The 13,391-nt window shown below is 40.7% G+C and overlaps 2 protein-coding genes across 2 annotated transcripts in view; one reads left to right on the top strand and one right to left on the bottom strand.

Moving 5' to 3' along the window:
• Positions 1-13,391, top strand: part of ngfrb (nerve growth factor receptor b) — a 39,831-nt gene that overhangs the window by 2,583 nt on the left and 23,857 nt on the right. The window contains exons 2-3 of the mRNA XM_023286106.3: positions 2,149-2,290; positions 10,476-10,832. Coding sequence (XP_023141874.1) covers positions 2,149-2,290; positions 10,476-10,832 — 499 coding nt within the window. The remainder of the gene's footprint in view (positions 1-2,148; positions 2,291-10,475; positions 10,833-13,391) is intronic.
• Positions 1-13,391, bottom strand: part of slc4a1b (solute carrier family 4 member 1b (Diego blood group)) — a 55,338-nt gene that overhangs the window by 28,251 nt on the left and 13,696 nt on the right. The window lies entirely within an intron of this gene.

Below are 13,391 nucleotides of genomic sequence, written 5' to 3'. Positions count from 1 at the left end.
TGTTAAGGCGCTTATGCAAAATGTGTGAATGTCGATGGGTGTGCGCCGTAGGTAAAGGGGGCAGATCAGGGGAAGCAGGAGAGGGAAGAGTGCGTGCAGTGAGTCATCTTTAAATGAATACTTGTTGCGTGAGGTGAGTTTGAGGTACAGGAAGGTCAATGAAGATCGGAGGAAAACACAGTGAAGTATTTTTAAATGATCAAAATCGCTGTAGAGGGAAAAGTCTCACAACTCAAACGTTATTTTTCAAGCAAAACTGAATATTAAAGGCCATTAATGTGCACATTTGGGTGAGACCATGGATCCTAAAACACCTCGAAAGTACAGAGGTGAAACAGACCTCCTATAGAGTATTTTTATCTCTTATCAGCTTGAGGTGATAAAACTGCAGAATATCTAGATATTATCAGGCATAAAAAGTCTCCCCACGAAGTCACATTCTTGAACATGGACAGAAAACGAAATACCAAAGACTTGAAGGTGAATGAGCCATGACACCATCAAGGGCAAGAGAGAGTGTGTGCGTGTACACTCGCATGTACACACACACACACACACACACACACACACACACACACACACACACACACACACACACACACACACACACACACACACACACACACACACACACACACACACACACACACACACAGACACACACAGACAATATCTGCCAGCTGACTCAGAGGTGCCTGAAGGGACACTTCATGTTTTTTGTAGAGCTCCTCTCTCTTGTCAGCAACATTCCTCGCACACCTGAACCCTGACGATTTATGTCACAAGCACCTCCTTCACGTAATTTTCAACATACTCACGAGTGGTCGCACATCTTCAGAGTGTATTGACAAATGTGTAACAGTCAGCAGGGAAAAATGTGCCTCACTTAGTTAAAGAGGAAATTGACTCCCATGCTGCTTAAAATTCCAGCTCCTGGTCATTTTTTATGTGATTAAAACAAGGCATTCTTTTGACCTCTGGTCCGACGCTTGTCTATCAAAGACGCCCAACAGCAGAACATCCTAGCTTCATAAATGATGGCCGAAAACAACCTCCTCTTGTATCTGCGGAGAATGAAAGACAGGCCTCTCCTCGGTGTCAGAGGGCAATCGCTGCTTTTATCGGCGTTAGCTTTGGAGATCAAGGCGTGCAGAAGATACAAAACAAAAAGGCCTGCCGTGAGAAAGGAAAGATTTAGTACGATATAATGCCACGCACAGTCGGGAGGACATGAAGACACAACCAGGCTCAGGCATGAGTGTGCAAGTGTGTGCGCATTCTCATGCATTTATGCATAGGCAGGGACAAGCACAAACATCTGCACCTGTCAACAGGTGAGATAAAGCTCTCAACAGGTTTGAAGAATGTAGCGAAAACCAGCTTTACGTCTGGTCTGGACGTGTGATTTTGTTTTGCATTCATTACTGCATCTTCACAAATGCACATACAGTATTTGTGCTAACATCAGGCTTAAGACTAAAATGAGTCTTGCGTGATTAGAGTCGTGGTTTCTCAACCTTTTTGGCATGTGGTCATTTCAAACAAAGCAGTGCCTTTTCGAGACCTCATGTTGCAGGTTTCATGTGTCTACAGACTGTTAGCAGTCCAACCAAGTGAAAGATTTTTGCTCTGCAGATTGTTTCATTTGGATGCTTGTAGACGCCAGATAAGGAAATTCTTTCTAGTATTTCACAAAAGTATATGAAACAGAGGGGGACTTTGGAAAATGGGAAATTTTGAGTAACTATCTCATTAATCATCTCACGACTGTCTAAGTTTATCTTGCTTATCATAACCCTGTAGACTGGGGATAGTGGTTTAGTGGTTCCAAAATAAATGTAAGGGGATACAAACTGATGATTTCTACTTCTGCTAGAGCATTGTTTGTTTTCTCTTTCTTTCTGGTTCCTATTCTTGTGAAATACTGGATGTTTTAGCTCTTTCCAGCCTCTAAAAATGGTCAAAAGAGAGAAAAAACACAGTTTATTTGAACTGCTCACACTGCACAATGCTAAACATTTCTTTGATTGAAACAATATACACCATTTGGTTTTTTGTGGACAGCAGATATAGTCATTTTTGTCTTTTTCTATTGGTAATCTTATGTTTGCTGTTGGATGTAAATGTCATTTTGCTTGAACTCTGCAGGTTGGGGCTCTGGCCAATAAGCAGGACTGTCCTTCGGACAACTATACGACCAGTGGAGAATGCTGCAGGCAGTGTCAGCCCGGCGAGGGCGTCGTCAGACCATGTGGAGCCACACAGACGGTCTGCGCTCCATGCCTTGACAGTGAGTATCACAAAAAACAAAACAACCAAAAACCAGCTGTTTGTGGACATAGCTTGACACATACAGATGGGCAACGACTTTATAGAGCACAAAAATGCACAAGTGGTCATAAATAAAAAGCCCATCTGTGCGTTTGAAGTCTTGATTAATGAAGGAGCTGCGTTGGTCGCATGCCTTAATGCAGAGCGGTCATATGAGTATGTCAAGAATTCAGTGCTTTGGTTCTGTCGCTGGAGAAGACACAGGATTGCAAATCACAACAATGGCTCTAAAAATTTAGAGTTGGTATGCAAAATCATGCTGCTAGACCACAAAACAGTGAATAATTCTTGACATAATAATGGCCTTGTCTAGCTTTTGTGACGCTACCTTGTATTAGTGTGACATTAACAGCTTTGTGAGGTTACTGCAGGTTTAAGCCTGCCATTGGCTGCATATTTCACCCAACTTTCTCCTCCCTTTCCACTATCTGCATGTTACCTTTTCAAAGTCTCCTTTGCAATCGGAAACAACAACAATTGCTGTTCTTCCAAAACTTTGTTACACAGTTGAGAAAGTGCAGTCAGCTTTTTAGATTATTATTATGTTAACAGTCTCAAACACTGAAAATGACAAGCTTTGACAAAGATTTGGACAGCACACTGGAGCAGGCCTGCTGGGTTCTTTCAGTAAACGGTCACACAGATCTTGCAATACAAGTACCCGAATTGACAAGTCAGAGCATTTTTGTCCCTATGGCAGAACGACAATAGAAATAGTCGGGCCATTCTTCAGTGGTGACACTTGTAGAGATAGAGGTGAGGATTTAGGGCTTTAATCAAAGACCAGAGGTTCTTTAGGACTTTTAAAAAATCACATTTACTCACTAACATGCTCCTAATGACAGTTTTGGCATGCTGATATGAAGCAAGTAATGTTTGCCCTGCTGATACTCTTAACTAATCTGCATGCTAATGTTTGCTTGTGAGCACTACTAATAAATACCAGAGACTGATGGGAATGTTATTCCTTTTGCAGGTATTTGGAAAATGCTAGGTGTATTATCCACATGATAAATCAGGAGCTCACTATGAAAGTATCCGCCAAATGTCACTGCAATCCATCCAATAGCTAACCACCTGCCTAGACATTCTGTTTGGGAGAATATTAACCTCACGGGGTACAAAAGTAAAGTCAGGGATCAGTTTCGTAATTAACCCTTTGATGCACAACATGGGTCAAAAGTGACTCATATTCAATGGAAAATGGGTGTCTCTTTACCCATGTTGTGCATCAAAGGGTTAAGACACATTGTTGAGATTCTGCAACATTTTTTCAATTATCAATCTGTCGAAGATTTTGGGAATTTATAATAAGATAAAACTTCGATCTACTGGGGGCCACTTGATGAAAAATCAGAAGGTTACCAAAGTAAATAGGAGTTGTCCTCTGGGTCTCCAATTGTCAGGGCAATCCAACTAAATCTTGTCTAGATATGTCAGCTTGGACTTCAGTATTGGACCAACTAACTGACTGATACAGTATAAGCATTCCTAGAGTCATGTAATTCTGCTGAAACAGAGCACAGTTTGTCAGATTTCCCAACATAACAGAGCTCTACATCAGTTTGGATCAGATTAAAAACTAACAAATATGAGTGCTTAGCGGTGCATCTGAGGCACTTTAACCTCATGACTATTATTGTTGTAAAATAGCTGCATTATTTCCAGAAAATTATGCAGATGTCAGTCGTTCATGTTTAATGTTAGGCTGATTCAGCTACGTGTTTGGAAGTAAACCAGATGCCAGACATAACTGTTTTCCACCATCACTGCCCTCATCTTGACCTTAACCATGTAGGGAGAGAAGCTGAAGCTATAAGACTTTATGAGGACAGGGATGTTGAGAGGATACAAGAGTGGGACCAGCTCCAAGTGTTGTCACAGAAAAAAAACTGCAGTGGAACATATTTCAAGCACCAGATAAGTAGTGGTGTCTCAGCAATAAAGACGGTAGGCACTGTAGATTTACATTTGATAAACGTGAAGCTGTAACTGAAGAGCTTGAGAAGATATTTCAGATCTGTGAGACACGTTTCGGCTGGAGTGGAGGGAAAACACATTAGAGGGTTTTTAGTGTGAGCTCAAAGGTCAGCTTGAGCCTGAAGTGGTCCACAGCCAGTTCCTACTCTGTTCCCAGAGTTTTCCTTGTAAGAATTCCCGGACTATCCTGCGTCCAGGCCAGGAAGCAGTTGTAAACCTCAATGGGTCAGTGAAGGATGATGAACCGTGAGCCAAGGAGCCCGACAGTCAGAGAAATGATTAAGTCCTCAGGGCATGAGAGAAGTCACAAAGAATGCGGCCATGGAGATATTCTTTATTTGTACTTGTGGGGCTTCTTTGGAATGATGTACGGTTTTAGAAGCGTGTCTCAGCTAAAGAGTTACATCTTTAAAACATACCTTTGCTATGTATAAAAGCATTAATGCTGCTATCCTATCGTAAATTATCTTCTGCTCTACTTATATTTTAGGCTCAAAATGATTTTCTTTTACTAGAGATGTCTTTGACGTTGCAGCTTTCAGTTGCACAACACAGCAGCGATGATAATTATCAGTCTTCTGGTGCTCGTTCTGCTCAGACATGAACAAACAGACAGTGGCAAACTGTCATGAGGCCAGACAGACTCTTCACTCACTCGCAGACAAATGCAAAACAGATAAACCTCCATCATTATAAAGATATTTTAAGAACACATCAAACATAGTGATTACATCTGTAATGCAGGTGGATAGAGCATGTAAACAACTTGTTTACAGTTTGGTTATTAATCCCCTGACTTGTCATTTGATCATTCTATACACCAGGCCGGAAGAGTGATCAGTAGTGCTGGTTTTTATCCTCTTCAGAAGCAAAGCAACAAAATCACTGATTAAAAGGAGTGTTTGTCTGTTCTTATGTAAGCTGCAAATGTTTCCATGTTTGACTAACAAGCTTACAGAAGTAACATGATCCACCATTTATATTACTTCCATGGGAGTTTCACAAATTATTTGTGGAGATACAAAAAAGGCCTCTTCACAACAAGCTCATCTACTGTGTGGTTTTTCTGCACTGTGGTATTCAGGCCTGATCCTAAACCAGAGGCTGGGATGTATTATTAGACTGGGGGAAACTAAACTCTCAAGACAACTTTGCCAAGCACTTGGTCAGTCCTCATCTTAAAGCATTTTCTCTTATAATACTAATACCAAAATCATGCCTCAAAATGTAAACAATAAAGTGCTGATTTTACCACAAATTCTACGATAAGCATCTAAACTAGCTGGAATAGCAGTTACTAACAACTCTATAGGATTAAGTATCTTTGATTCAACCAAAGAAGAGCCAAAATGGTTTGGTCCGTAATGCGACCAGAATAAATGAATTTGGCTCAGCTACAGGTATAAATACGCAACTTTCCACGGAAGGAACTTGGCGTGAGGTGGCACCAGCGTTTACAGCCTGTAATCATCCCTGTCAGTCTTTGTGTTTGCATTGTGGTGTGAGATCCGACGGCTTCAACTGACACTCGTGACACCAACTCTGAGTGTCCTTACACAATGACAAATATTACCCACTGGACGGAACTCCAGTTCTGTCAGCACACAGGTAATAGAACAACGGAGGTTTGTTATGTTAGACGATATGGTGAAATTTCCGTTGTTGATGGCGATGTTTGAGAGGAGAAGACTGATACTCGACAAGGACATTGAGAGGGCAGAACAATGTCGCTTGTTGTCCTCTTTTGCCTTTTCTAGATTTAACCAGTTAGCGTCAGGACCCCACACAGCAGCAACTCAGGAGCACCGACGCCGGATAGGTATTTTTTTCTCCCTCCAAAATGGCCCAGAGTGAGGTTCTACATGGGTGATTCTTGCAGTCAGAACAGACTCAAATGTTCAGGCCGCCCAAAAATAGACCACAAGTTCCTGCATTGGAAAATGGGCTAGTGATGCCCCATAATCGGCCCCAGCACACCAAATCAAACCCATTTGTTAAAATTCAACTAGTTTTGCCTCTTGCCTCAATTCAGACCACCACACATGGTTCATAGTTGGCTTGATTGTGACTAAATGTGCCAATTCTCAGCTCAAACTGACCCAAATCCATATAACTAAATCCCTGTCGAAACTGGTACCTCTTACTGGGCTAGCCCACTTCACTGCAATCTCTAATTGGTATTATATCATGTAAAAGTTGAAAACCAGTTGTTTGAAAGATATTTAAGTAATCGAAGAGGTAAATCTGCCTCTGCTATCATTATAAACTGCATATCTGCAACAGTGAGGTTTTGGATTCATCGAAAAGTCAATTACTGTAGATTTTAAGGGTCAAACTTTTGATTTTACAAAAACCAAACAGCTTTAAGCATCTGTTTCATTATCTACAACAACAGAAATATGTATCTTCTTCTATGGCCTTTGTAATATATTTGTTTTCATCTGTGGTAGAAAAATTACTGTGATGAAACATTTTATCTCTGGCAACCTTCCCTTCTAATTCTCCTTTAACATCAGCTTCCACAAACCATATGTCCTCGCATACGCTGGTTCAGGCAAATTGCCCACAGCTGATTGCTTTTCATTGCACAAGCATCCATTTATACAGAATGTGGTTTTCCACACAGCGTCCAGGCTTCATTTAGCACAGAGAGTTATCAGGGGCCCGGCTGAGTTGCTAAACAGCACGGCTGGCCCGAAACTCACGGAGGAGTTTGGATGAATGAGCAGATAAATGGAGATGAAACAGAACAAGCAGAGCTGTGCAGCTGGAACGGAGACAAGTCCAACACATCAGCCAGCAGCTAATGGCTCATAGACACACACACGTACAGACATGTCCAGGAAGACTCACACACTCACACACACACCAGACGTTATGCAGTAGCCAGAGCGGATAGTCGGGAGTCCTTTTATGGGTGTCAAAAATAAAGCGAGGGATTGAACAGCAGCACATGTACTGGTATGATAGGATGTGCTGAGCCAAGAGAAGGTCGCCTGCCCTCCCCTTCTCCCTCCGCCTCCATCACCTCCCCTCTCCTCCCCTCGCCTCCCCTCTCCTCCCTCCCTCCTCCCTCCCTCCATGCTGCAGGCCAGTGTTATTAATGTATTGACTTGCATTATTGATGGATGGCATTATGATAATGGCTCTGAGAGCACTCATGAGGAGGGGGAGTGAGGGTAGTCTGGGTGTGCGTATGTTTGAAGGGAGGGAGGATGCTGCAGGACATAATGTTGTCAGGGGGGTATCAGCACAGAGTGGACACCAACAGACCCGCTTAGACCGAAAAGACGACGGTCTGTCCACCTCTAATTAAGCAAAAATGTGAAGAACCCACATTTGACACCATCGGTTTGAGACAGAACTGCACACTCGTATTCATCTCGGATGACACAGTCGCTGCTTTTCTTTCTTCTCACCGTCTGTCTCCTTGTCTATCTCTCCTCATCTCTGTTTTAATCTCTACATCATCAGAGCATTCGCCGTGGTTGGTGGGCCGCTGACGCAGACCCAAAACTTGATACGCTGTGAGACACTGAGCTGCAGAGGGTCTACATGGAGACGGCCTGAAAACAGCCTCCTGTCTCCTACAAAACACTAGTTTAGTTTAGTCAGGGTTAGAGCTGAAAGGAAAACGCAAAGAAAGCAAAATCCTGATTAACATCTGGTACAAGCTCCTGAAATGTGAATATTTGTAGATTAAAATGACAATATGTTGAATGTCTCTACGTTTTGGATGGAACGAATCAGAATTCGCACTAATGGCCAAGTATGTACACAACGTATAACTTGGATGAAGAAATCCCTTTAGACTCTGGATGATTGTGATGAAAGTTGTTCACTGTTTTTTTTTGACATTTTACAGACAAAAGAGTTAATTGAAAGCATAACAAGCAGATTAATCACAGATGAATATTGTAGTTGCAACACTAGTTCAGATTAGTGAAGAAATCACCCACTTTAAGTTCACATCTGAGCTTCTACTGTAAGTACTTTAGGTGGTAGTTTAGCTTAGTTAAAAATGGGTTTTGAAGTAGTGTTTGTTTTCAATGGCGATTAATCTACAGATTATTTTCTTGGTTAATCAATTAACCGTTTGGTCTACGATGTAAGAAAGTAGTGAAAAATGCCCCGTACAATTTCTTAACACTCAATGTTAACGCACCAGGTTATACATTTTGCCTAAACCAACACTTAAAGTCTAAACATATCAAGTTTATCATCACATTAAATAAGGAAAAGCGGCAAATCCACCAGAGTCTGAAGTTGAAAGGGTTGAATATTTAGGCCTTTTTGCCCACAGAATATGCTTGTTCACAATTTAGACACACTCTGATGCAGAGATTTTGAGGTCATACTTTCCCAGTCTACACACACACACACACACACACACACATACACACGCACACACACAAGCTGCCCTTACAAATGGGTCTGTTGCATAATTTAGTGTGTTTCCCAGTTCTCTATCCAGCCGAAATACAATTCCATAAAACATGCAATATTGATCGCGTCCTTTGCAGATATATCTGTCCTAGGAAGTCTTGCAGGTATACAAACCATTTATAAAACATAGGTGGGTGATGTAATGAAGTTCATAATCATAAAAAAATACTTTCAAATGTTCAGATGTTGTTGTTGCTGCTTATGTGTGTTCTTGGAATATTTTCTTGCTCTTAGTGACATCTTTCCATCTGCATAACTACAAAGGTCGATGACCCTAAAACTACATTCCTGTGTTAGTGTAAATTTAGAAAACTGAAACCACAACTGTGAAGAGAAACAAGCTGTTTCCATGATTAGAAGTAACAAGACTGCTTTTTCCATTCCTTGACATGTTTTAGAGAGCTAAAACATAAAAAGCGCATTTCAAAATAAATAAGTAAATAAATAAGCAAATGTAAAATCTGAGAATATGTGACTGATATCAATCCAAACATACATTTTTATAAACGTTCAAACTTAAGTAAAGAAGTAACTATATAAAAACAAGTCGAAATAAAGGGAAAACCTACTAGATAGAGGTAAATTACAGGATCACACAGCCTCAACCTAAATATGCAAAGGATATAATCACTGTTGATCAAACAGAGAGGCTATTGGGTAGAAGTTTAAAGAAGCAGAACAAAAGCACTGAGTGGCTTAATGCAGGAAGGTTTTCTGTCTATTTCAGATGTTTTGCCTTTATTGAAAGTGGGGAGTTGAGATGAGATAAACTGATGTAAAATGATCTGAAGATTTAGAACTGGAGAGAAAATGCTAAATTGTGAAGAATTGGAAAATTCACATTTCGGGTCATTTTTGGTGCAAAAAACATCACGTGGCAGACAGCAACGACCACAACCACCCCATAGGATGGGATACACTGCCAAACAAATAGCAAATTTTAAAGTATTTTTCTTTGTTCTTTTGCACTTTGTCTGTTTTATTAAAATCCAGAAACATGTCAAAAAATTGTGAAAGTACAATAACAATTTCCATTTAAAAAATGAAAATGGAAATTTCTATTTTCCCCAATTTTTTAAATATAAGTATTAAGATACGTTTGCAAATTCATCTAAATTTTACTAATATTTCCTTTTTATTCAGTTGATGAAACTGAATCCATCTATCTATCTATCTATCTATCTATCTATCTATCTATCTATCTATCTATCTATCTATCTATCTATCTATCTATCTATCTATCTATCTATCTATCTATCTATCTATCTATCTATCTATCTATCTATCTATCTATCTATCTATCCTTTATTAAACATGAACAACCAACCAACAAACAAACAAGCAAACAAAAACCCAAACGTGTTTATGTGGAGGCTATTGCTTTTTTTCCGGATTTTTGTTGTTGTTTTTCTCTCAGTCTTTTCATATCCTTTTCAACGGAGGTGTGTAGTTTCTATTTTTCTGTGGGAATATTTCGAATAACACAAATCTTTAAAATGAGAAAAACTGTTGTACATTTAGAGACCTAACTGAAAGCAAACAAAACAAAAAAGATTTCTGGCTGGGATGTGTTGCTTTTGTTTTACACTAGTGTGTAACCAGCCATGTCAGAATATGGTCCATATACTGTAAATGATCTCTGCGGGATGCTAAAGAAACAGCAGCCATCTTTCTGGCAGATTAAAAGTTCAAGTCTATTTTCTCTTCCCTTCTTTCAGGCGAAACCTTCTCAGAAACCTTCAGCCACACGGAGAGATGTCAGCCGTGCACACAGTGTACCGGTCTGTACCGGATGGAAACGCCCTGCACCGACTCCAACGATGCCATCTGTGTCTGCAACTATGGCTACTACCTGAATAAAATCTCGCAGTTGTGCGAACCCTGCACCAAATGCCCCGAGGGCCAAGGGATGCTGCTGAGCTGCGAGTCTGACCATGACACAATGTGTGAGGATTGCACCGGGGACACGTACTCGGACCAGGAGAGTTCCCGAGAGCCCTGCATCCCCTGCAACACCTGTGATGAGGGTGAGGTGTTAGAGCCCTGCAGCTCTACCAGAGATACAGTTTGTCAAGGTAAGACAGAAGCTCATCAAGTACACAAAGTAATGGTAAACCTGCATGTATTGTCAAATTAAGGCCCTGAGATCTGAATGAGCATTTGCCAAGCTGAAGTGTTTCAACATGTGCGTTTGGCTTGTAAGCCAGAAAAATTCTGTCATATGAACCCTCACAGCACGTGTTAATTTCAAGCAAAATTTTAACATTTTAGGAATATTTTAGGTTATTTGCTGTCTTTCTTAGAGTTTCTTGAAAAGATCGACACCGTTCTCAACATGTGCAAAAAAAAAAGGGAAGTCATAGCCAGTAGTCTGATAGGTTAGCTTAGCATGGTAAACATCCATCCATTATCTATACACTGTTTAATCCTCATTAGGGTCGCAAGGGAGCTGGAGGGTATCTCAGCTGACTCAGGGTGAAGGCAGGGGGCAGTCTATCGCAGGGCTACACAGAAAGACAAACAATCACACTCACATTCACGCCTACGGACAATTTAGAATCACCAATTAACCTCAGCAAGTTTGTGGACTATGAGACGAAGCCGGAGAAGCTGGAAAAAACCCACACATGCACTGGAAGAACATGCAAACTCCATGCAGAAAGAGCCCAAGAAGGCTGGGATGCAAACCAAGGATCTTCTAGCTGTCAGGCGACAGTGCCAACCACTGAGCTACTGTGGAGCCCCCATGGTAAACATGTTTCCCAAAATTAGCTTTAGATTTTGAAAGCATCACAATTTCACATTTATACCCCAATTTGTAGCAAAAATCAAGAAATCATAATCTGTGGCAGAGCTACAGTAACAACAATATTATATCTGAACAGTCACATTGCCGATGAGTTTTGCAAATATCATTTTTTAATAATTCAATACTTGTTGCATTTCTGGTGAACTGGCCTTCATGCAGTAGGTTACCAAGTTCAAACTGCTGAGGGATGAGGCATCTGTACTTTGGGTTAGAAGGAGGAAAGTAAAGTTCATCAGAAAATGATCCATTCTTCTAACAAGACAACTATGCTCTTGTTCCGAGATTTATTTTTCGGCTGTCTAACAAATGGCTGTGGGATGACCCTACGTAAACATTGGGCAAGTTTATCATGAACTTCTGTGCAGAGTAAAGTTGAGTGATGGGGTGCAATGCCAAGGTCAAGATGGATTCAATGGAAGTACATGTTGGCTGTCCGGCGCTGGACGGACACTCCAACGTGCTGGACGTCCACTTTGTCAGCCACATAATCAGATCGTCTCAGTTCCACACTATAGACATTGTTGGCCTGTCGACCTAAATGCCATGCTGAAGCTGAAGTCTCATTATCTTCACCGACTCATCCCATCCAAACACAAAGACCACACTCTTCCTATGTTGCGGGTTTAGTAGGAGGTCATATCTCTGAAGAGGGTTCTGAATTTCTTTTATATCATTGCACCCTGTGGGTATCACACTCCAAATCACAAATTCCTTATGACTGCAGTCACTGCTCATTCCGATGATCTGATGCCTCACAGATTAAATCAATGCTTTTGTGAGAGGACAATAAAAGGAGCCTGTTGATCAGCCATGCAGTCTGTTGGCGCTGCGGTTTGAAGGACGTTGTTATCACAGTGGTGAACACAGAGCTGGTCTCAGGCTAAAGGGGCTCTTTTGTACGTCTCCCGTGATCCTGCTTGGCCTTCAAGGGCTTTTGGTTTAGCCCATGGGGCTACTTGACTCAGCTAGCAATGAGGAAAACAGACAGAGAAACTAATGTAAACTAAATTTAATTTACTACATTTATTTGTGGGTCTAAAAACAATGATCTGATTATTGTTTCCTGTGTAATCAAAAAATGTATTGTCTTGAGCTATAAACATCAGTCACATTGTACTATTAAAGGATGACATTGAGATCTTGTGGATATCAGTCACAGTTGGCTGCTTACACTGATCGAAGTAGGTAATATGTACATTACTGGATTTTTAAAGTACCCAATATTGAGACCAGGACATAAAGTGACTAAAGCACATTATGTGGAATAAGACAATGTGCAGTATTAGACTAAGACTGCTGTTAAACTAATTATTTGTATCTATGGCACCTTATTGTAAACTTCATGTGGAAAATCTTTTGGTTCTTCTTTAAAACTCAACATACAGATCAAACAAGTGGTCAAAATCTGCATTTTTTTAACAAAAGTTTTATCCAAAGTCAAACCCTTAATGTCTTTTATTGATCTTGAGAAGATCACTCATGCTTTTAGCAGTTCTAAGTCAGACTATTGCCATTAGTTGTATGTTAGAATGATCCAGGCACTAATGTCTTGGTTCAGTCCTGCACATGACTCAAAATGCTGCAGCTCAGCACCTGACTGGTGCATGTAAGCACCTATCCTGCCAACTTTACACTTGCTGCCTGTTCAGTATCAGACTAGGTGTAACATTTGGCTTCTTGTTTATAAGTGCTTGAATAGATCTGCCAGACCCAATACAATCTTATTTTTCATTTTGTCTGCTGAAGTCATTAGATCAGAATATGTTCGTACTTCTTAGAAGTAGACTGGCACTTAAGGCCGACCAGTTTTTCTCAGTGGACGCTA

Source organism: Amphiprion ocellaris, chromosome 18 (genome assembly GCF_022539595.1).
Source record: "Amphiprion ocellaris isolate individual 3 ecotype Okinawa chromosome 18, ASM2253959v1, whole genome shotgun sequence".
Taxonomy (NCBI): Eukaryota; Metazoa; Chordata; class Actinopteri; family Pomacentridae; genus Amphiprion; species Amphiprion ocellaris.
The sequence above is the reverse complement of the archived record's forward strand: the minus strand, read 5'-3'. Positions and strand labels throughout refer to the sequence as shown.